Here is a 25,337-nt window from a genome sequence, read left to right on the forward strand (position 1 = left end):
TTTTTTTAAATTCTGGTCATATACCTCCATCAACCTGTGCTTGCTCTTTCATATTGGTCAGTGTATGTTTTGCAGGCGTGATACATTGTAAGAGAGTATTTACGGTGCCTTGATCTTCGTCCTCGGTCTATATACTCTTATATGGTTTATCAACGCATTTATTGGCCTCGAGCTCTCTCATCATAATTAACATTTTCCTTGTTGCAATTATCACTTTATGAAATACTTATTTTATATCCTATATTTCATTAAAGCTAAACACACCTATAGTAATTGCATAAAACGTACATGCATGTATACGATGATTAAAGGATTAACTTGTGTTATATTTTTACACAGTTTTGGCACATATTTTACAGAGGATGACTATATAAATAAGACGTAAGATCGATTTTTCAATACATTAGACATTTGATTATTTTTATTTTTTAGAAAATACCATACATGTGTATACTAGTATATATCAGTTTTACTCTTTAAACTATTAACATTCTTTTTTATATATATTAGATTGAAAATTTCAACTTCATGCGGTGCTGATTACTATTTGAAAATGGGGAAATGCACCCGTGGGTATAATTTTAGATTTAATAATGGCTTAACACAATGTCATATAATGTAAAAGTAGTTTAATCCTGACTTTTCATTTGAAGCATGTCTGAATGGATATTACGGACCTAAATGTATTCAAATGTGCCCATATCCTAAGTTTGGTCGACGTTGTTTGGACGGGCCATGTCAGTGTCCAAAAGAAAACTGTGACGCAAGAACCGGATGTAGACGAAGTAAGAAATATTTGCTCTTATTAAATGACTTAATTCTTTTCCATCTTTGATTGCGGTATTTATAACAATAGTTTTTTTTGGCTAAAAACCATACCGATAAGGCAGTGCACAATACAAGGGCCATAATTTCGCTAACATTCGATTTTTAACAAATATAAATTTGATTTATCCAGACAGTTCCGCGCAGATGGTTAAGACTGCAGTTCACTGACTTGGTTACATGTAACAGTCCGCATCATAGCTCTCTCCTTCCCTTGGTTGTTTGATCACTACAGCATTTTATAATTATTATTCACGCATGCAATCTTGTGTCATATCTGCATGTCACCTATTTGTATTCTTCACGCCGTTTGCGTGGACTAGATCATCAGCAATAAACAGCATGCTTTAAGTAAATTTTAATAAAAGAATCAAACTCAAGGTATCTTCAAAGGTTTATCCTAAACTATGTTTTATTTGCCTGTGTGAACATTTTATTGAAATTTGAGACAATTTTTGTATAACGACCATGGACATTATGTATTGGCCGTGGTTTGAGACAATGTCCATTTCAAGTAAAGGATCACAATATATATTTGATACTAGACCAATCGTTGATTAAAGGCTTGTAAGCAAACTTTTACAAATTCCAACATCTGTAGCTAGTTTCAAAACTAGTCACATATTTCATTTCATAGGATAATTAAAATTTGATTATTCTTTTGTATTAGGTAATACTATTCTTACGTCCACAAGATCAACTGTTGATCGTACTGAAGAACAATTGTTTATGTCTACAAAAAGTAATCTTCATGAGGGGTTAAACCAAAACATGATTGAGATGAATGGAAGAGGAAAATCAAATCGTAGACTATTTGCAGGTAATTTCTTGTCAACAGTTTTTATTACTTTTGTTGGCACGGCCATCTCTTGTTTCTTGTTGTTTTCAATTGGATCTCAGATCAAGTCAAGACTACTGATCAAGAGGAGTCAGAACTCTTACCATACACCTGAGTTACATGTATGCACACATAGGATATAGGAATATCCAAAACCTCAGCACTTGCGAAAAAGCATAACAAAGTGATTGATATCTTACATATATCAAAGAAAAAGTCATGAGTGCAATATATTTAATACATGTACTACATGTATATCATTTATATTTTAAATGTCATGTTTGATAAAAAAAATCTTCCTGTTTGTCTAGAGCAAGTCAAAAATAATCAAATATGGATAATTGTATATTAATATTGTATATTTTAAATTAATTATATATAAGTACCTGTACTTATCAATTAAGTATTGAACGTATGGTGTAATCTTTGATATTAAGTGTTTGTGCGCTGTCATGATTGGGTACATGCTTGATATATGATTTCTAAAATAGTAACCTAACTTTATGTAATAATTATTTATATAATCAAACATCAAAGATTCAAAGATGATAAAGAAAACAATAGCAACCTATATTCGTCTAAAGATTTATTTGTGGTAATAGCCTAACCAGCCAATGGTCTTATTTAGCCGTCCAAGGCGAAAACTAGAACCATAATTCCCACAAAGAGTCGACCATGCCCATATAAGCATCCAGATATAATAGAAACAAATCTTTGTGATCCCCGCTGGTAAGCTGAATCTCACCTCACATATATTGTGAGAGCAACGGCTGCGACAACTTTATTGGATAAAATCCCTGACATTATCAAAATCGTAACCAAGAAACCAAAATTTTATGCAAAAATAAAACTTAAAACAGAGATAACCTAAGTGGGATATCACACTAAAAAAGATGAATTTGAAGTATTTGACGCAATCACAGCTGATGTGATCAGCAAGGGAAGGAGTTTGACTTCATGGATTGAACTAATTTTCAAATTATGAGTAGATTGCATTACAATCGTTGCATCGTTGAATTGGAGATTGAACGTTTATAGTTTATCATAATAATTGAAATTTTTAAAAATAGGACTGGTTGTTATAGTGAATATTTTTAAAAAAGTTCTGCTTCTTTTCAAGATTCGGTTTACCATTTATGAGCGACCCCTCCCCTCTACCTGGATTTTAAAACAATGGTTACTTAAGTGATAAACAGTTCTGGAGAAAATTCGGTGAAAAATTTTCTTTAAAGGACGAACCTAATTAGTAATTAAAATAAATTTCTTCATCTTTAAGTTCATTTGGCTACATCTGGGTCCTTTTCGGCGTAGGATTAACCCAATCATAATTACGAGAAATTTTTAAACATTTAACACCGTTGATAAGGAGTAAAGAAAGTCGAACTCAATGAGAGATAATTGCTGTGTAGGATGGAATGCCTTTGGTACTGTAAAAGTCAGGTCTTCTCTTTTTTACATTCATTTATTCAATTTTATTTGAACACTGATGGAGTCTTGCACTAACCCGATTTTAAACAAGAGTCACATAGGGGTACAGCACACACGTAGGAGTGACAGCATATGCAATATTAAATCAAGATTTGTATTGCATTAAACGCTGCAAATGGATGAATATCTTTGATTTTGATAAACTTAGTTATCATCGATAGGCAATTACATCGGGTACGAGTCAGCTGATCAGGTGCGCAAAATCAATAGTTGTATTGCTACCCTGATTACAAACTGATACAACTCAGTCTGGTGGGTAATGTTGATTTACTAACTGGACACTTTGCATCTTATTATATATTTCCTTTTACAACAATAACATGAAAATTATTGATACATGTATCTAGGCTGAATAAAATTATATATATATATAGAGAGAGAGAGAGACAGAGAGAGAGAGAGAGAGAGAGAGAGAGAGAGAAGTCTAGAAACAATTATCTTTTTGACGTGCATTCTACTGAAAAAGTGCAACATATTTACATGTAGTACAGAAACCTAGTTCAGTACGTTCTTTTACGGAGTAATTGCCTTTTGAATTAATTTTAAATTAGAGTTCATTGTAGTTGCCCTTTAAATTGACATCGCTTACTTGACTTTGAGCGGAAGCAAGTTATAGTAGCATCAAGGTTTACTCAAACCTCTTCAGAAAAAAGTGAGAAAACGTTTAAAATTGAATTGAATGACCATGTAAATAACAAACCTAATAATAAACTGCTAAATATAAGGCTGGAATAAAGAGGTTTTATACCTTTATTAACAGCACTAGTGTTACTGTGGGACATGCCCAGTTTCTGAAAATATTCGAGAAGGCATGATGCGCGTCCTTGAAAAAATCCAACGTAGTGTCCGGATTCAAAGCTACGGGCATATTTCCTTTAGACCCACAAGCAATTCCAGAAGAGGCCTACATTCCATCTTGTTTATACGTAGAAGAACATGACACAAAGACGCATGACTCTGTCGATACAACGGCTGTAAGAGGTACAACTCCTGCTGTCAATGGAACCGGTCCAACAGAGACTATAGGCGTCTATCAACGCATTTATTGGCCTCAAGCTCAGCATAATTAACATTTTCCTTATTGCAATTATCAATTGATGAAATACTTATTTTATATCCTATATTTCATTTAAGCTAAATACAACTTTAGTAATTGCATAAAACGTACATGCAAACATACGATGATTAAAGTATTACCTTATGTTTTATTTTTACACAGTTTTGGAACATATTTTACAGAGGATGACTTTATAAAGAAGACGTAAGATCGATTTTTCAATATAATAGATATTTGATTTTTTTTTTTTTTAGAAAATACCATACATTTGTAGACTAGTATATATCAGTTTTACCCTTTAAACTATAAACATTCTTTTTTTTATATATTAGATTGAAAATTTCAACTTCATGCGGTGCTGATTACTATTTGAAAATGGGGAAATGCACCCGTGGGTATAAATTTGAATTTAATAATGGCTTAACACAATGTCATATAATATAAAAGTAGTTTAATCCTGACTTTTCGTTTGAAGCATGTCTGGATGGATATTACGGACCTAATTGCATTCAAATGTGCCCATATCCTAAGTTTGGTCGACGTTGTTTGGATGGGCCATGTCAGTGTCCAAAAGAAAACTGTGACGCAAGAACTGGATGTAGACGAAGTAAGAAATATTTACTCTTATTAAATAATTTAATTCTTTTCCATCTTTGATTGCGGTATTTATAACAATAATTATTTTTTTCGCTAAAACCAATAACAATAAGGCAGTGCACAACACAAGGGCCATAATTTCGCTAACATTCGATTTTTAACAAAAATTAATTTGATTTATCCAGAATGTATCCAGACAGTTCCGCGCAAATGGTTAAAAATACAACTCACTGACTTGGTTAACAGTCCGCATCATAGCTCTCTCCTTCCCTTGGTTGTTTGATCACTACAGCATTTTATAATTATTATTCACGCATGTAAACTTGTGTCATATCTGCATGTCACCTACTTGCATTCTTCACGCCGTTTGCGTCGACTAGATCATCAGCAATAAACAGCATGCTTTATGTAAATTTTAATAAAAGAATAAAACTCAAGGTGTCTTCAAAGGTATATCCTCAACTATGTTTTAATTGCCTCTGTGAATATTTTATTGAAATTTGAGACAAATTTTGTATAACGACCATGGACATTATGTTTTGGCCGTGATTTGAGACAATGTCCATTTCAAGTAAAGGATGACAATATATATATTATATTAGAACAATTGTTGATTAAAGGCTTGTTAGCAAAATTTTACAAATTCCAACATCTGTATCTAGTTTCAAAACGAGTAACATATTTCATTTCATAGGATAATTAAAATTTGATTATTCTTTTGTATTAGGTAATACTATTCTTACGTCCACAAGATCAACTGTTGATCGTACTGAAGAACAATTGTTTATGTCTACAAAAAGTAATCTTCATGAGGGGTTAAACCAAAACATGATTGAGATGAATGGAAGAGGAAAAACAAATCGTAGACTATTTGCAGGTAATTTCTTGTCAACAGTTTTAATTACTTTTGTTGGCACGGCCATCTGTTGTTTTTTGTTGTTTTCAATTGGATTTCAGTCAAGACCTGTGCTTGCTGAACAAGTCAAGACTACTGATCAAGAGGAGGCAGAACTCTCACCATACACCTGAGTTACATGTATGCACACATAGGATATAGGAATATCCAAAACATCAGCACTTGCGAAAAAGCATAACAAAGTGATTGATATCTTACATATATCATAGAAAAAGTCATTAGTGCAATGTATTTAATACTACATGTGCATGTATATTATTTATATTTTAAATGTCATGTTTGATAAAAACAAAAACTTCCTGTTTGTCTAGAGCAAGCCAAAACTTAATTGTATATTAGTTTTGCATATTTTAAATTAATTATATATAAGTAATTGTACTCATCAAATAAGTATTGAACGTATGGTGTAAGCAGTGTTTGCAATTCACGATCATGCTTTGATCTTTGATATTAAGTGTTTGTGCGCTGTCATGATTGGGTACATGCTTGATATACGATTTCTAAAATAGTAACCTAAATTTACGTAATAATTATTTATATAATCAAACATCAAAGATGATAAAGAAAACAATAGCAACCCATATTCGTTTAAAGATTTATTTGTGGTAATAGCCTAACCAGCCAATAGTCTTATTTCGCACTTGTACAAGGCGAAAACTAGAACAGGAAAGAGTCGACCATGCCCATTTAAGCATCCATATATACTTAAAAAAAATCTTTGTGATCACCACTGGTAAGCTGAATATCAACTCACTAATATTGTGAGAGCATTGGCTGCGACAACTTTATTGGATAAAATCCCTGAAATTATTAAAATCGTACTCAAGAAACCAAAACTTTATGCAAAAATAAAACTTAAAACAGAGACAACTTAAGTGGGATACCACACTAAAAAGATGAATTTGAAGTATTTGACGCAAGCACAACTGAAATGATCAGCAAGGGAAAGGAGCTTGAGTTCATGGATTGGACTAATTTTTAAAAAAGATACCGAAGTTCTGACTAAGATTACATGTACATATTACGTTTTAATTAACAGATCTGATTTTGGTTGGTTAATATAATCGTTCAAAGAAAATAAACGGGGCATGCAAAGATTATAAACTTATTTTCCATGTCATAGACAGTGTATTACATATGTATGACACTACACCCGTATACAATTGAGTACTGTAGCGAATCGACTCTGCTGATGGCAACAGAACCTCATGTACAATTTTAGTAACGCAAGGCAATAGTATAGTGTTGTTATTTGATTCAGCTTGCGATCATGAGTAGATTGCATTACAATCGTTGCATCGTTGAATTGAATGACCATGTAAAAAACAAACCTAATAATAAATTGCTAAATATCAGGCTGGAATAAAGAGGTTTTATACCTTTATAAACAGCACTGGTGTTACTGTGGGACATGCCCAGTTTCTGAAAATATTCGAGAAGGCATGGTGCGCGTCCTTGAAAAAAATCCAACGTAGTGTCCGGATTCAAAGCTACGAGCATTTTTCCTTTAGACCCACAAGCAATTCCAGAAGAGGCCTACATTCCATCTTGTTTATACGTAGAAGAACATGACACAAAGACGCATGACTCTGTCGATACAACGGCTGTAAGAGGTACAACTCCTGCTGTCGATGGAACCGGTCCAACAGAGACTATAGGCGTTTCACTATCACCGATTTGACGGTTAGTTCCTACGCTTGACCCTAGTATGGATGACATCTTACAACACGCATTGACACGATCAGTAATATCCTGCTGAACGTTCCCATACAGGGGTCAATGACAGATTTACCGTTGGTAGTACGTCCAGAGCAAACAAATGGAAGACCTTGGCAGGAGCGAACATATGAAAGACCTTGGCAGGAGCATTCGTTCAGAATTCCAAGAACAGTCAGATTTGTCCGATATTTTAACGATCCTGAAAGTAACCATCCGCAAGGATTCAAAGAAAAGAAAACAAATTGTCGTTATTTTGTTTTAACATCCGATGAGGCTTTCAATGAAATGAAGTAGAAAGGGGGAGGGGGGACAAAGAGAATAAAAGAAGAAAAAAAGTTACAGAGAGAAAATCTGATGCAAATAAAAGCAGCTGAAAAAGAGATAAAGATGAGCGAAAAATTATCGCGGAAAAAAGGTTCTACATGTACAATGATCGATACAAATCAAATTGAAATAAAAGTCGGTTGAATTTAAATGCATGTTTGTTGAATATTAGAAGTTGAAATATAAATCGCTCAAACGACATAATTCTCCTTTGTCTTTAAATTGAAATCGAATTTAAAATAAATAAAACCTCCACAAATACAATAAAAGGAACAACATAATCGATATCGTAAATATAATATAATCCATGGTTATACCGGTCAAATACATTTTGCAATGAACTAAAATTGTGTAAAAACTAAGACCTTAGAAAAAATGAACGATTAATATATATAATCAAGTGCAATAACTCATATAAACTACTTGTCAAAGTTCTTTATGAATTACCTGGATGTATGCATAGTTTTAGTGTATGATATTCCCGTTGATTTTTACCAAAAAAATGTTAATATCAAGCCGTTTGACTTGCAGTCGGATCGTACGACTCTATTTTGTCTCCTCGACAGTTTACCTTAAATGAAGGGTTTAAAGCGTTTGACAGCGTTTAACAAATTTTAAACTACTTCATTAATACTTTCCGACACATCTCGGGATTATTAATACACCATATAGATTATATAACAAACGGGGTTATTGAAAAATCTATTAAGGTGTTCGACCTCCGTTCAGTTTACCCTACTTGAAATGGAATGCCTTTGAGTCAACCTTGCATTTTATAAATTCTAATGTATAAACTGGACAAGTTTAATCACATGAGCATGAATAAAATACTGAATATGATTTGCCATTTTAAATAAAATTTGAACAGGGCAACACTTAATGTTGCGCTTTTCCTCAATTCAAATATGTTATTTTTTTAATCTATCAGATTGGAATTCGCGTCAGGTCAACATATGCTTAGGCCAATGATGAGACAAATCGTTTGGTTTACATTTTATCTGATTTTTCCATGTTTTTCGACAGAAGAAGACTGTTCAACGTAAGATTTGCGTTAAATCGTACCATTCGTTAAAAAATACCACTTGTGTGAGTCACCTGTGATCTAATTTATATTTTAGACCGCGCGACTTAAATGAATGCTGTCCAGATTTCTATATCAAAGATGGGCGATGTACTCGTGGGTATATTTCAAATATAATGTTTAATTTATATGTTGACATTAAACTCAGAAATTCTGATAGTATATATATATATATATATATATATATATATATATATATATATATATATATATATATATATATATATATATATATAAAATCATTTCATTTATAGCATGCTTGAGAGGATATTACGGACCAAACTGCGCTTTTACGTGTCCCTATCCAAGTTTTGGTCGGCGGTGTTTGGAAGGAAAATGTCAGTGTCCAAAAGAAGAATGTAACCATACAGCCGGATGTCGAAGAGGTCAGATTATTTATCATGTACAAACAAACAAGAGTACCATTTTACATGTACTTGCTGCGAGTTTTCAGTGTATGAATTAGTTCATTTGTATTTAAGTAATATGTAAGTATGAAAATAATGCTAAAACACTTAATTAAGATTAACAATGTCTTATGTCTTGAGGAAAACTTTTTTTGAGTTTTAATGAAATGTCCTTTTAGTAAAGACTAAAACTTTTAAACGACGTACCTCGTGACACGACATTTATACATGTATGATCAGTATCTGTGCAGTTAAGAATAGGATTTACTCTCAAGATTTCATCAATCTTAAGCATTCTTTTTGATTTAAGAGGTACCTGTAGATGGTAGAAAAAAATGTAATTAGTAAGTTGTCTAATGATAGCGATTTATTTGCAGCATGTCGGAGTGGATACTACTGTTTTATTGCAGTTCTATCTGCCCCTATCCTTATTTTTGGTCTATATTGTATAGAGGGTCAATTCTAGAGTCCAAAAGAAAATTGTGACGCAGAAAACCGGACGTACACAATGTAGATGCATAAGGAATATGGATATGTGCTTCTATTAAATTTTTCTTTATTCATCATTAATTGTGATGTTTATTACAATTATTGAAATTTTTATTAAATAGCTGGGAACAACGCACAGACTGCCTCGTTGGAAGCAACAAGATTTTATCCAGAATTTTTTAACACGTCTTCCGTACTTGTTGTAAAAATATTTTAGTTTTTCAAAACTATAAACAGTTCGTATACAATATCTTTCTCCTTCTCATGTTTGTTTGATTACATAACGCATTGGTTTTTTGGAGGGGGGGGGGGGGGGAGGGTAAAAATATCCACCCGTGGTAATGTACATAATGTCGTATTGAACATATTTGAATTCTCCACGCCATTCGCTGGGACTGCATTATCATTATATGGTCATGTTTGTCGTAAAATGTAATAAATTATCTAGGGTTGGGACAAATGTCAATCTTTGGTTACATGTATAATTCAGTCGTAATCGTCACTAAATTAATGAAATACAAGATATTCTCATGTCAAACACCTACGGTCAGATTAGATAGAATTTTCAGTACTGGCAGTCGCAATAAGGAAACTTAAGGATGAAGATATATACTAAGCAAATTATCCGACATTTCTAAACCTTACAACCAATCACAAAATTGTTTTGTTATTGCATTTAATTTATGTATTTGAATTATGATAATTCTATTGTATAAAAATATAAGTACTTCCAATATATAGTCGACAAGAGAAACTGTTGGTCACATTTAAAAACAAGTGTTTAGATTTCTAAGAAAATCAAGCTTTTTAAAACAAAAAATAGATAAAGAAATAAAACAAAAAATAAAAATGAAAAAGATGAGAAACCACAAATTCCATTTACAATAAATCATGAATTAATTGTATGTTTTTACAAGTTTGTCTTTGTTAAAAGAACCTTTCAATTACTTGGAGAGCACCAAATCGTTTGAAGAAATTTCAACTGTCAATCTACACGATACGGCTCAGAAGCAATCAACAGGTAAGGATTTCATATTTTGATGAAGAAAACAAAAGCTAAATAAGAAATGAATTGTTAATTTAATCACAAATCGCTCGAGATAATACCAATCCAAAAGAACTTTTGTTTCCATTTAGAAAATAGTTTTTTTGTTAGAACACAGTCATCCAGTTAATTACAGAATATATAAGTTTTGGAAAAAATCAGTTAAAGGTAAAACGTTAGCATCTACCGTAATTATTTATATATCAATATATATTGTTGGCTGTTGTCTTTTTAATATTAAAAAGGACTCGGGTTCAGTGTTTGATTCTATCATTCAAAAAAGCAAATGCATTGGATCACTGTAATGATTCTTGTTTTTGAATGTTGCGTTATAATCAAGACTATAGTGGGTTTTTTTAAATAAATATCGGGTCATTTTTTCGAGTATGTGTCGATTTAAAGGTAAGAGACTTTTCGTTTATTTTGTTAGATTGTTTGTTTGTTTTTATTTATTAAATAATTATTTTTCGAAGTTATAACCAATTTTATTGAGTATTTCCTGTACGTATAATTATTTAAAATGAATTTCCATACTCAATACCGCAAACATAATTTAAAGAATATATTTGTGTATTTAACGAGGCCAAGTACAGAACGAGTACGCACGCTTTCGCGCAGCGTTTCATTTGGATTGTGACGTCATCTTTTTGCTTGGTTGACGCCATGGCGTGATAGATTCAACTGCAGATATTCAGCGAAGTTTGTTGAAAATAGCTCGTTTGATGCGTAAAATTAATTTTATATTGTGGAATAAACATAAATGTCTCGAAGTATAAGTATATTTGGGCTCGGGTCGAAAACGTGAAGAGGATTCAGCAAGCCTAGCCCTCTGTCACGTTTTCTTAACCAGCGTAAATATAGCTTAATTAATTCATATATTTCAAGACAGTAACCATGTATTTAATATTAATGACCCTTAATATGTGATGTTATATATCTTTTTATTGTTTAAATATGTCTCAATGATTTAAAAATACTATATAGATCACCTTTTCCGCCTTTGTCAAATAAAAAATAGCCATTATCTGACGAATCTGGGAAATTGGGCATACAAAAATCAACTTTGATAAGACCCCTGGAACAAACCAGGAGGTAAAGGCTTTTTTTATTTGACCATTTGATGCCTTTTAGCAATAACTTTCATATGTAGAACAGAAAAAGAAATCCCGAGGGTAGAAGTTTTAAACAAATGTAAAAAATGTGCAAAATTGATACATTTCATGCAAAATCCCATAGGGGCTTATGTTAAAGATTTACAAACTTTGAGATGACCCCCTAAACAAACGGTGTGGTAAATGTCTTATTTTTTAATCTCAAAATAATAATTATATCAGTAGAAATTCATGTAAAAAATTTCATCCAAAAATCTAGGGCAGAACAAATTAGAGCCGGCCTCGTTAAAACAACTTTATTTTAAAACTTTATCATCAACTTTTATCCTACTTAAAGGGAAATCGTATTGACTTTACATAGTTTATATCCAAGTTGTTTCTCTTTGCATTTTTTTTCGGGAAATCAATCATCATTTACCATTTATGGAGAATTACATACTTTTCTTAACAAGACACTTGCGTTTTTTGTTTTAGGTAGTATTCAAAACAATTTAAGAATCTTTTCAGACGTTCGTTGTAAGTTAATTGGTTTTTAACATTAAAATCTCGGTTTGAGCAGACGATCTTGTGATCAAAAGATACTGTAGATTCCTTATTCTACGCGAATACTTAATTCTGCGATTCAATTGCTTTGCTCCAAATCGCAAAAGTATAATTAAAATCAAAAAGCAAACCCCAAACCTTGTTTAATAGTTTCTTATACTATCAAAGCGAGATTTCAAAATGTTCGAGGTGTGCTTCTCGCGATTTAACACGGATATTAAATCCTAGCGTAAATTTAAGAATCAACAGTATTGTTTTTTATACGAAAGGAAATAATTTGTTATATACATGTATAAAACGTCTCTATTATTATAATAGATGCATTTTATACATGTATATAACATACGAACTACTTAGGTAACTTTATGCAATTGGTCTGCGTAAGACGTCGTGCGTCGTGGGGTTTGCGTCGCGCGTTGTGCGTAAACAGTTTAACATTTTTTACTTCTTGAAAACAACGATTAATTGTTACCAATTTTGATGTGCAGCATCTCTATAGTACGAGAAAAACAAAGAGTACATTTCATTGCTTTACCACCCCGGAGCGCCACAGGTGGATCAAAATATGCAAAAAAAAACCCCAAATTTTCAAAAATCTTCTTTTCTACTCCCACACATGCGAGGAAAAACTGAATGCATTGTTAATATTTCCTAGATGCTTTCTATCAAAGTCGTGAAATTCATGGCCCCTGGATTCATGGTTCAGACTCTAGGTTGGGGCCAATTTTACCATATAGTAAAAATCTTTTAAATCTTAGAAAATCTCTTTCTCTATTGTCATACAAGTATATATTTGTTAAAAACTAAATTAATGGTAATGATGTCCATGAAGTCTCCTACCTATATTGTGAAATTGATGATCTCTGAGACAGAGGTTTTGGCCCTAGGGTGGGCCAAATATAGCCACATAGTGAAACTGTATTTAACATAATAATCTTCTTTACTCTCACGCATGAAAAAACTGAATGCATAATTATGATGTCCACAAACTCATCTACCTTAATGGTGACATGCATGACTCCTGGTTTAGCCCGTAGGGGGGGGGGGGGGGCAATATAGTCATACACTGTTAATAAATACAAGGTTTAAAAATCTTCCTCTCTACTCCAACAGATCTCTAAGAAAAACTGACTTCGTAATTATGTTAACCAGCAAGGCTTCTACTAAAATTATTAATTTCATGTCCCCTGGTGTATGGGTTTTGACTCTAAGGCGGGCCAAAACGGATGTGCAGTGTTACTGCAGATAATGCTTGACCGTCATCTTATCTGTAAGGCAAATTGAAATTATAATTTTGTAAACCAGGAAGCCATACAATGATTTTGCTAAATATGCCAGATGGTGATGAAATGTTAATGGAGGTTGAAAGTTCAAAAGCTAGAACAGAACTGATAACACATTATAATTTTTAAAGGTGGTTTATTTTTTATAAATGACAACAGGTAGAATTTTTGTCTCCTCCTTTGGATTGGGGATTAAAGTTGGTTTTTAATAAAACATGTATGCTAGCCACCTTAAATTTATTTATTTTATCTATGAAAACATATAAAAAAAAACCTATCTTGAAAGTTTACAAATATGGGAAAATTATTTTCTATGAGAGTCTTGTTCCTTTCGAATATCAGCTCATGCACTCTATTATCTTTCAGGTTTTTTTTGCTAAGATAATAGGTTTCTTAGTTCTTTTTGAAAGATTGAAATTCAGTGTTAAGGAGGCGGATCTACATTCTACTCCTGAATGAAACTTTATTAAATGCATATATGAGACTCCTTGACAAGTTTGTGTATGGGCTATGGAACTCAGCTGGCCGTTAAGGCCTGCTGGCCTCTTGCTTATAATCAGGTAATGTTTCAATCACTTTAAATCATTAGGTTATCAGGGTAATGAGCGACCTGGATTTTGCAATTCATTGTGGATCTGCACCAGGTGCCTACTGAGAGAGAAGCACTTGGTGTCTCAATCTTCTTCAGATTTACTGCACCAAACACACGGACCTGTCTTGATATATTTTTTCAAGAAATAAGAGGCCAACAGGCATTGAGTCCACTTAGTTCCATAGCCCTTAGATGGGTCTGTCAGAGAGTCACGCGTTGGCATTTTAAGGTTCATTTGGGAGTCTAAAGATCAGCAACATTAATATATTGAAGTATGTCATTATTAAAATAGTATCATGCGCGGATCCAGAAAATTTTTCCAGGGGGGGTCCGAAGGATAATTGTGTTTGCCAGGGGGGGTCCGCATATTTTCGCGATAATTTTACTATGTAAATTTAATAAATTTTCATTTTCCAGGGGGGGGGGGGGGAGGGTCGGGACCCCCCCGACCCCCCCCCCCCCCCCCTAGATCCGCGCATGAGTATTATCTGATGGCTAACGTCTTCCTAATTATATACAGCATTGAGATGTTATATACACTAAAGTAATATAAATGATTGACGAAAAGATATCAAATCTTTAAAATGTCAACAGTTTCCTTATTTTTAATCATAAGTATTTTTTACTTAAATATGTGAATGTGTTTAGTATGGTTTAAATGTATCTCAAACTCGCAATGGAAAGCTTTCATTGGATTACTTTACTGTTGAATTTTAATTTTCAACATTGTTCTGCTAAGGACGACTGTTCATTGATGTAAGACTATCTATCTATCTATCTATCTATCTATCTATCTATCTATCTATCTATCTATCTATCTATCTATCTATCTATCTAAAATTATTTATCCTAATTTTGTGGTATATTTTTTAAAGGGTGAAAAGAACTGGAACTCTATTTGGATGTTGTCCTGCAGATTTTCATTTAAGAGGAGGGAATTGCATTCGTGAGCATCTTTTACGCTTCGAATATATTGATACACATTTTGCGAAGCAGTTAATTACCTGTATTTCATAGAAAATATTTATATTAGTCTATATATTTATGTGGAAAAAACTAATATACTCTAGGCGTTGCCTTTTTGTCCAATCCCTTTATGTAGTTATTTTAAAAAATAATAAAATATTAATAAGATTTAATTAAATCTAATTAGCTTGCCTTGTCGGATACTATGGACCAAACTGCAGTCATAAATGCCCGTATCCCAGCTACGGGCATCGATGTGTACAAAACTGCAATTGTACAGAGGAAATGTGCGACATTAAAGTCGGCTGTGAAGGTCGTAAGTTGAATTTTCTCACGTTCGTATGCATCCAGATCACGCAACAATTACTGAATTTGTTAGCATTAACATGAATTTAATATTTATGTCATTGTCGACATTAAGAAATGACTAGAAAATTTGCTTCCTAAAGGACCAATTCGTATATTCTCATTTCTGTTCAGTGTGATGTATTTAGCTTTATTAATTCCTTCCATCTATTGGTTCTTCGGGGCTAAAGTTCTTGGAAGAAACCCTACTGTTTGTTATTTACATCAAATCAAGAACGTCAAATGTAACTTTATATCAAATACAATGCATGACGCAGGCGACAAGGCAATGAAATGAGCATGAGCGATATGGGCGCTACCATAAGTGTAAAAAGAGCAGTTTGACGGGAGCCCTGCAAGTCACATTTCTAAAATATTGACAAATCCATCAAAGAAAAAAAAAAACAAAAAAACCCAGACTTTTTGCTATCAAATTAGCACGAGTGTAAATACATGTAGGACATATTTATTTTTCTTAAGATGTTATGTATATTACTAAACGGACTTCAACACTGTGATTCCTTGATCATTTTAGTAATGTTTCTGATATGTCTACGGAGAAAACACTTGCTGAGATCTGCCACGCTCCTTGTAGCATTAGCTAGTGGAGGGTTAACCCGTTAGCTATGTCAGTAAATTGTTGGTCTTTAACATGAGGGGTCCTTGGGTCGAGCCTTTTTTGGAGTCATTATTCCTATTCTTTTACATAATTGCAGAAAAAAATAACCCACGTGACGTAGAGTGGTTGGAAGAGTCTAGGAGAAATTATAAATAGATAATATGTTTATATAGGCCCAGTACTATCATGCTTCTACCAGCATAAGCCAATAAGTTAACCCTTTAGATCAGTTGGTAGAGCGCTGGTCTATAAAATGAAGATCTCTTGGGTTCGAACTTATTACATAATATTTTAGAGGGTGATGGGTAAGTATGCGACTTATAAAGATAAGCCTCATTGTTTTAAAAAGCAGGTGTGTTTGTGTAAGGAATTTGGCATTCGCCAACAATAACGTATGATATCATTTTATAAATGTTCAATCTATATCATTATCCTTATAAAGAGACGGCATTAATATGTCCAGGTACGTCAAGATCACCAACATATAATCCTAAGAAACTGGTGGAGGAAAGTGTAGGTGAAAAGAAAACGGCGACGAACAGTTCGCATGTACTGGATTCCGCAAAGAAAACAGTGCAATTCAATTACGCTTCAGTTCTCCTGATTACCGTTGCGGGAACTTCTATCTCAGTCTTGCTGATGGTAGCAATTGGATTTCAACTCAGGTCTAGGGTAGTCTTATCAAGGCGGAGAATGACAACGGAAAGGAATATTCAGAAATTGGAAATATTTAAGGAAGTTTTTCAAAACAATATCATATGGAAAATCCAAATTTGCTGTTTATAAGACCATGTTTTGATGTATTATACTTATTTGATTATAAAGCATTGTTTATTAAATATTTGATATATTATTGAGCATTTTCATATGCCTCTTAGAGGTGGGATTTATATCTAAGTTGCAAACGTGCACGTGCTCAGTTGGTTAGCACTTTTTAGTCCTTGGTTGTCAGAAAAAGACAACAAAAAGTGAGATTTCTTTGAAAAGGGAATAATGAAGAAGGCGACACCCCCATTCCCATTCAGGCTAGCGGTGTACCAGTGGGAGGGTGATTTTTGTCGCTCTCTTATTTCTCTCCAAGGTAGTAGCAGTAAGATAATTGTATCTCTCACTAACACTACCACCTTCCCATCTACATGTACTACTACATGCGTTTTGCCATTAATCTACAGGAACATGTAATCCGTGTACTTCTTCTGCTACATGAATTGCTCAATTTAAAACACTGATAAAGACAGACCAAGAAAAAGAAGCTTTGGCATCAGGGCTACTATCTCCATTTCTGTCCTTGATTTGTCATTGCTTAGTCTTTTATTTTCAATGTACACAGCTTATGAGCTTAAAACTGTATGTCGCTTATATATTTAGTTATCATGAACAGAAAATATATCCCAGAACATCTTGCACAATCTTTCAACGTTATGTTCACGGTTATTTTATATCGTTTTTGATATAAAAAAAACCCTCCGTAGACTGTATCTTTAACATCGCCTTAAACATCAAATTCAAGATAACGGGAGCATTTCAATTTTATATTTACCATTCTCATGAACCCCCCCCCCCCCCAGTTATAACCCTCAGTGTATATATAAATTTGAAAGTGAGCGCACAAGATTGTAAGTTTGCAGGAATCCTCGACATGAATCAATTGGGATTTAAATGTCTATAACCTCGAAAGGCTATGTACAGGTTTCAACAAAAATATATTATGTTGAGAGTCGAAGTACATGGCTATTCCGGTTATTAAAAAACTCACAAAGCTTTCAAAAAATGGCAATGAGAGGTAAACCGATAACTAGTTGGAAATGTTAATGTAAACATATTTTAATGAAGTTATATTGTGTATATCCTAAAAAACTAACAATAAGAAAAGAATTTTTTTATAGTGTTCATACAGCAGATCTAGAAATTAATGAGAACAAATTAAAATATTCCGGTATATTATAATTCAACATCATGTTATAATAACAAACATTTAAAACAAAAAAGTTTATTTTTTTTTTTAAAAAGACCACCAGTTGGATTTGAACCCAAAACACTGAATTTATGTATTCACTAAATCCAGGACGAAACCACTGCGCCACGGAGACTTGTCAATATATGCTCTATAAAGTACTGTTTGAAACAACACTGTCATATCAATGGACTTTGTTTTTTATCCTTCAAAAAATAATTTGAAAAAGTACATAGTTAGTCATCTCTGGGTCATCTCTCCATCTTTTTTTAAAAAGCGACATTTTTAATGTTGAAATATGTTACCTTTACACGTTTCAAATTGGTGGAGAGAAGACCCAGAGACAACAAAATCATTTAAAAACAGTTGTAAATAAGTAGGATTTTGCATGAATTGCATCGTGTTGCCATATTTAGACCCATATTATAATAAAACCTTTTGCTTTTCAAATATTTTTCCACTCATTCCACATCCAACAGAAACCAAATAACGGTTATAATTCGAAAAATATTCAAACTTAATTGATGAAATTTTCACTCTCCTTGTGCGCCCAGATTCCTGCCGAATCTACATCTTAAGCGCCCACATTCTTTCATTAATTTCAGAAAATTTGCTACATAAACATCTTGGAACAGAATACATGCATATAGGATACACGTACAACATCTCAAAATCTGCGATGAATGCACTGTACTGTATGTTATTGTTCTGTCAGCTTATCAGACTCAATATTGTTACCTTTAAACGACAAAACATTTCATGTTGAATACTAGTATTTAAGTGTTTGCCGTACAAAACTCACGATCATTATTACGTACTTATTCAAAATTTATTAAAATTTTAATTGCAACGTGTCTGTAATTAAAAATACAACCAGGAAATAATTTATACTCACTTTTACTTTATTAAAATACGATTCCTTGGCAAAGTTCGAGATAATAGTATATTCTTTGGATTTTAGTAAACTCCAAATGACAATTCCTTTTTATAAGATATTTACAATAACATTCGAACGGTCTATCTTAAAATAAATTTTGCATAAAAGATATAATGGCATATGGTATGAAAGTTCGATTGTTTCATAGGTTAAATAATCATTATTAATAAATACAAGAGTAGTTCATGTAAATGGAATCAAATTAATGAGCATACATGTACTGTCACACTTCTATGATATGATTTCTAAGCTCATCAAAATTTTATGTTGTATCAACTAAAAACGATTATTAAATAAATCATTCGAGCAGGAAAAAATAAAAAAGAATTGATATTAAAAACTTATAGGAAAAAATGTATTGCTATTTTACATTTTTAGTGTCTATCTGTGATAACACTCGAATCAAATTGTAAATCGTAGTTCATTAAAGTCATTTTTGACGCAAAGGAAGAACTGTCGGGTCGCAATCTGGGTTTTCATAAATATTCCAAAATAACGTTATCATGTGAAAAGAAATCCTTTTTTAATTTTACTAGGTGATCAATACGGTCGGGATGTGATCAAAACTACTTAAAGCCCTTCAAGCTTTTTTTAATTTCTTACGAAGATTCATATTTTAAAAAAATTATTGACACCGTTTTTATACCCCCGCTCCGAAGGAGAGGGGATATACTGCTTTACCCTTGTGTGTCTGTCTGTCTGTCTGTCCGTCCGTAACAATAATTTTTGTCGCATTTATCGCAGCAACTGTTTATCGCAGATGCTTGAAATTGTTACACTGTGTTTGTGAAGGCATGCCATATCGTAGGATATATTTTTGTACCAATCAGACGTCAACTTCCTGTTAAAAGAGGACTTTGTTTATTTTTAGCAAAAATTTTCAAACAAATTTTTGTCAAAGAATTCTCAGCAACTGTTTATCGCAGATGCTTGAAATTTTTACACAGTATGTGTATAGGCGTGCTATATTGTGGGATGTATTTTTTGTACCAATCAGACGTCAACTTCCTGTTTAATGACGACTTTGTTTATTTTTTTCAAACAAATTTTTGTCAAAGATTTTGTTTATTTTTTTCAAACAAATTTTTGTCAAAGATTTCTCAGCAGCTATTTATCGCAGATGCTTGAAATTTTTACACAGTGTTTGTTAAGGCATGTCATATCGTGGGATGAATTTTTGTACCAATCGGACGTCAACTTCCTGTTAAATGAGTACTTTGTTTATTTTAGCCAAAATTTTCAAACAAATTTTCCTCAAAGATTTCTCAGCAGCTATTTATTGCATATGCTTGAAATTCTAGCACACTATTTGTTTAGGCATACCATATCGTGGGATATATTTTTGTACTAATCTGACGTCAACTTCCTGTTAAATGAGAACGTTGTTTATTTTAGCCAAAATTTTCAAACAAACTTTCCTCAAAAATTTTTCAGCAGCTTTTTATCGGAGATGCTTGAAATTTTAACACACTATTTGTTTAGGCATGCCATATTGTGGGATATATTTTTGTACCAATCGGATGCCAGCTTTCTGTTAAATGTCGACTTTGCTTATTTTGCATATTCTCATCAGAGCGGGGGTATCACTAGTAAGCATTGGCTCACAGATATCTTGTTCCATTTGAAAGTCACTCGGAATACCTCGAGCAATTTTTCAACTTTATGATCCGGGCACTTTCATGTCGCTTGTAATGCAAAGGTACAATTGTATATAATAAACGACTTTCACAGTCGTTGTCCAAGCGGTATGAGTTTTAAACGATTTTTTTTAAATTTTGTTTTCAGTTTACACTATAATACGATAAATGTTCTTTAAAAGCGTTTATTTACAACGAAGGACATATTAGCAGCTATCGAAAGTTTGAATGACGCATATCAAAGGTCGCAAACCCTTTGACTCTTTGCGACAAATAATAAAAATTCGCCTTTTACTTTTTGCATCAGAAATAACAGGGAAAGTGATGTTTGTTGATGTAAAGGAATTTTTACCTAGCGTTCAAACACTATCATCATTAACTGCACATTTCTGTATTAACAGCTGCATTCTTTGTATAAGAGGACGTCCATGAACCTGATGCCGGTCTTACAAGGGAACGGAAAACTTTAAGTGACCAACACCAAATTATTTTTTAATCTTTAAACCTTCCTCTTCCATTTTTGGCTTAAAATGTCGCAAATGCGCACATTCTTTGCAAAGAACAAATTGCAGTTACTGTGCAGTACTTATGTTTTTCTAATGCACAAACTATTTGGAAATTTTGTTTGCGTTGAAATATGGATTTATCCGAAGCTAAAGTGATGGTACTCTAAAACAACTCCTACTAACCACTGTAAATATGTAATTTTTCTTATACTATTCTATTTAATATAGTTTAATTGGCATTATAAAATATGAATTTATGAATAAAATTAATGTATGATGCTTATATTAGGTGACCTAAAATGGCTACCCAAAAACAGAGGAACGAACCTCTTGAACGAAAAAGGTCGAAGTTTGGTATGCAAAATGCACAATATTGCATAAGAAAAATAAAACACTGTACATAAATGTTGTTAATTTTATAACAGAAAAAGTATGCTCACAGATGAAATTGAACCAGGACACAAAAACATCAGGTGTGATATATAGACCATTATGATCAGTTCCTGATAGTTTTGTCGTTTTTTATTGCAAAATTCGACCCCAGGACCGTGGTGCTCCTAGAAAAATTCTATCTTAATGTATTCCTTTTAACAAAAAATATCAAAATATCTAAGATTTTTAGAGTGGCAGGCCGGTATTAAAGGATATATAGGTAAAAAACCATGCAGAAAATATATTACATTTTTATTAAGAAAAAACTATTTAAGCTTTGAAGATAGATAATAAAATTGCAAGAGCAATATTGATATGTTCAAAATGCAAATTCGAAAACGTATATAGTTACGATAGAAAGTACTAAAAATACTTTGATTTTCAAAAGTGATTTTTTTCCGGAAAATCCAACTTTCCTATAGATCAATTTTTTTGTGAATTTGTTAATGATCCTTACCTGAAGACTTCTTATTCTTATCTGAGAACCTAGAGGATGCGTCTAAAATTAGAAACATTTTTTTCGTCCTTTTGATGTCGTTTAAACCCTGAGGTAATTATAATTATTGAGTCATTAAGCAAATTGTGAATTGATGATATCTTGGGACAGAGTATAGTGTATTGAAATTTGGAATTCGGATTGGTTGTTTTTCTTTTGTTTATTTAAATTAAAGATTAAAAATTAAAGAAAGCTTATGGTCATTCTGCAATATAGTTATATACCTAGTCTAATGTTTGCTATGGAAGCGGGGTTTTAAATGTTTTTTTATCAGTTTGATTACAAACCATCTTAGTAATTACAGATTGCCTATGTCGATTACTTGAAATGAAATGCTTTGAGTCAACATTGTGTTTGATTAATTCTAGTGTATAAATTAAACAAGTTTGATCTCAAGGACATGAGCATGAATTTGATTGTCTGAAAATATAATTTGAATATAGGAACACTTCAGCGTTAATGTTTTCCTTATTTCAAATACGTTATTAATTTAATCAATATTACAGATTGGAATTCGCGTTATGTCAACATATGCTTAGGCCAATGATGAGACAAATCGTTTGGTTTACATTTTTCCTGATTTGTCCATGTTTTTCTATAGACGAAGACTGTTCAACGTAAGATTTTTGTTAAATCTTAACATTTGTTAAAAACATACAATTTGTATGAGTGACCATTGATCTTAATTTGTTTTATTTTAGATCGGACGATATAAATCATTGTTGTGCGGATTTCTATATCAAAGATGGGAAATGTACTCGTGAGTATACTATTGAATATGACGTATAATTACGTTTTTTTATGTTGGCATAAAACGCATTACTTCTGATTGTATACTATATGTATAACAATTTAATTTGTAGCATGTTTGAGTGGATATTACGGACCAAACTGCGTTCATACGTGTCCCTATCCAAGTTTTGGTCGGCGGTGTTTGGAAGGAACATGTCAATGTCCAGAAGAAAATTGTGACCCTATAAGCGGATGTCGAAGTGGTAAGAGTGTTACATGTAATCATGTGCGAACAGAGAAATTTACTATATTTCTTGCTGCGAGTGTTTTAGTCTATGAATTAGATATTTTGTATTTACGTTGCATATATATATATATATATATATATATATATATATATATATATATATATATATATATATATATATATATATATATATATAAAACTATTGATATTAACACATTTGAGAAAATTGTGACAGGAAGGTCACCATAATGTCTTGAAAACAAAATTAATTTTTTTTTATGCCTAATAGTAAAGAAGATAAATTTTAAACGCAATAGCTCGCGACGCATCATTTATGGTTGTAGTTAAGGATAAGAAACTTTTAAGATTTATAAATTCGATGCATTCTTTACCTTTAATAGGTACATTACATTTATATGGTGGACTATGAATTGTACAATTCAATTTCAATGCTTCACAGATTTCACATTGATTTTGAATAGTAGTAGTCACCATGTTGGTTTTTAATAGAAATATTTTTTTAAGTAAAGATATCTCTATAACCAATTGGCGACTTATAAGGCACACTGAGAATTAGGCAAAGTTCTAATTTATCACTGAACCCGATTCAAATATGTTGATCGGCATATCTTAATAATTATCTTTTTTACTGAAGGAAACTATTGTATGCATGTTTGAGCGAATTTATACCATTCATAATGTTATCTATTTCACATATCACTTGAAGAATATATGTACGTGTGCATACATAACAAATAGCAACACTTTGTTCAAAGACATTCAAAGTATATGTGAATATTTTATATTTCAGAGGAATCCACCCGTAAAAACAATTATGAATCTATCTTTGAGAGAAAAACATCAAAAGAATATGAAGGTAATGTAAATTCACCTTCTATAATTGAAGAAAACCCTCAAAGCGACGAAAAAATAAAAGACTCGAAGGAAAATACGTCACTGCCTTCATTGCCCGTTATTGTAACTTCAGTCGTTGCTGCTGTTATAATAATAGCACTCGTTGCAGTCATACTATTCCAAGTCAAAGGCAGAATACAAGCACGAATACAAACCCTTGACACAAAACGACGATCTAAGGTAACGAGTCATCGTCGTGTCGATACTTATTGTGATATTGACGAAGACAAAATGGAAGATGTAAAATGCAACATGGACAATGAACTTGAACCGTATGAATTGATTGACCAGTCCAAGAAAGATGCAACGAAATATACGGAGCTTCCAACGAGGCCGGGAGTATCAAATCACGAGAGAAATCTGCTGTCCACAATTTCGATGCAAAAGATACTCGATGATGTTGGCGATGATAAAGATGATCCTAAGCATGTTGATGGTAGTGAAAGCAAAGTACAAATGAGAAGAGAACATGTACATCATGCTGTGTTACCAAAGAGAATGGGAAAGACCTCCACAAAAATAAGTGGATACATCGATATGCGTAAGAACACTCCCGAAAGCTACGTGTCTATGAACGCTGAACAACTCGATACAGAAGCAAACTCTCAAATTGCAGACGATTCTATGGATAATGAATCTTAATAAAGGTCACTGAAGACGCGGTACAAATCATTATCAAAAAGATATACATATACTAGCCATTGTTGTATGTTGTTTTTGAAGTTATAACAAGAATTTTAATGGCAAAATATTTACGAAGACGTCTGTTGAATTTATTTGCGTGTTAATTATCATGAAGTAAGCCAAAGTCTGTACCAAGATATCTATTCAGCACATTTGAATGATTTTTGATAAAAATACACATACCTGTGGAAAAACTGCAATTGAAATAAATATTAAGGAAAGTATCCCAGATGATTTTATCACACATTATTTGTTTCAGTCAAAAAAAGTCATAGGAACAAAAACTAATTTCTTACGGAGATTTATAATGGGGAATGTTTACATTCTTTCTCCATTCGGAAGTTACTCGTAATACCTCGCATAATTTTCCAAAGTTATCATACGGGCCAGTTGTAATAAAAAATCCCTGTAGACATCATATTTTTAGTCGTTTACTGAAATCTAATAAGGAGACGTTTCACAGAAAAACTCTTAGAAATTTCTTCATACTTTTAAATAAACATCGTTTGAACCCAGATGTATCTACAAATATAGATTAATTGAGCAAAATG

The 25,337-nt window shown here is 32.5% G+C and overlaps 1 protein-coding gene and 3 long non-coding RNA genes across 4 annotated transcripts; all 4 read left to right on the forward strand.

Moving 5' to 3' along the window:
* Nucleotides 1-251: 251 nt before the first annotated feature.
* LOC105330133 (uncharacterized) lies at nucleotides 252-1,923 on the forward strand. The gene is made up of 4 exons (XR_010711135.1): nucleotides 252-381; nucleotides 511-569; nucleotides 654-785; nucleotides 1,496-1,923. It is a non-coding gene; the product is annotated as an uncharacterized lncRNA (long non-coding RNA).
* A 2,610-nt stretch (nucleotides 1,924-4,533) lies between these two features.
* LOC136272334 (uncharacterized) lies at nucleotides 4,534-6,222 on the forward strand. The gene is made up of 3 exons (XR_010710311.1): nucleotides 4,534-4,599; nucleotides 4,684-4,815; nucleotides 5,533-6,222. It is a non-coding gene; the product is annotated as an uncharacterized lncRNA (long non-coding RNA).
* Nucleotides 6,223-14,956: 8,734 nt separating this feature from the next.
* LOC117681149 (uncharacterized) lies at nucleotides 14,957-17,367 on the forward strand. Its single transcript, XR_010710314.1, has 4 exons — nucleotides 14,957-15,072; nucleotides 15,192-15,262; nucleotides 15,470-15,598; nucleotides 16,710-17,367. It is a non-coding gene; the product is annotated as an uncharacterized lncRNA (long non-coding RNA).
* Nucleotides 17,368-22,723: 5,356 nt separating this feature from the next.
* Nucleotides 22,724-25,313, forward strand: LOC105319287 (uncharacterized). The gene is made up of 4 exons (XM_066076593.1): nucleotides 22,724-22,825; nucleotides 22,910-22,968; nucleotides 23,072-23,203; nucleotides 23,999-25,313. Exons 1-4 carry the CDS (start codon nucleotides 22,740-22,742, stop codon nucleotides 24,742-24,744), a joined length of 1,023 nt encoding a protein of 340 aa, XP_065932665.1. The 5' UTR covers nucleotides 22,724-22,739; the 3' UTR covers nucleotides 24,745-25,313.
* The last annotated feature ends 24 nt before the right edge of the window (nucleotides 25,314-25,337 follow it).

This window comes from Magallana gigas, chromosome 2 (genome assembly GCF_963853765.1).
Source record: "Magallana gigas chromosome 2, xbMagGiga1.1, whole genome shotgun sequence".
Lineage (NCBI taxonomy): Eukaryota > Metazoa > Mollusca > Bivalvia > Ostreida > Ostreidae > Magallana > Magallana gigas.

Coding starts and splice junctions, on each gene's coding strand:
- LOC105319287 (XM_066076593.1), top strand. CDS start 22,740: ATGCTTAGGCCAATGATGAGACAAATCGTTTGGTTTACATTTTTCCTG. Junction 22,826..22,909: donor ATAGACGAAGACTGTTCAAC/GTAAGATTTTTG, acceptor GTTTTATTTTAG/ATCGGACGATATAAATCATT. Junction 22,969..23,071: donor CAAAGATGGGAAATGTACTC/GTGAGTATACTA, acceptor TTTAATTTGTAG/CATGTTTGAGTGGATATTAC.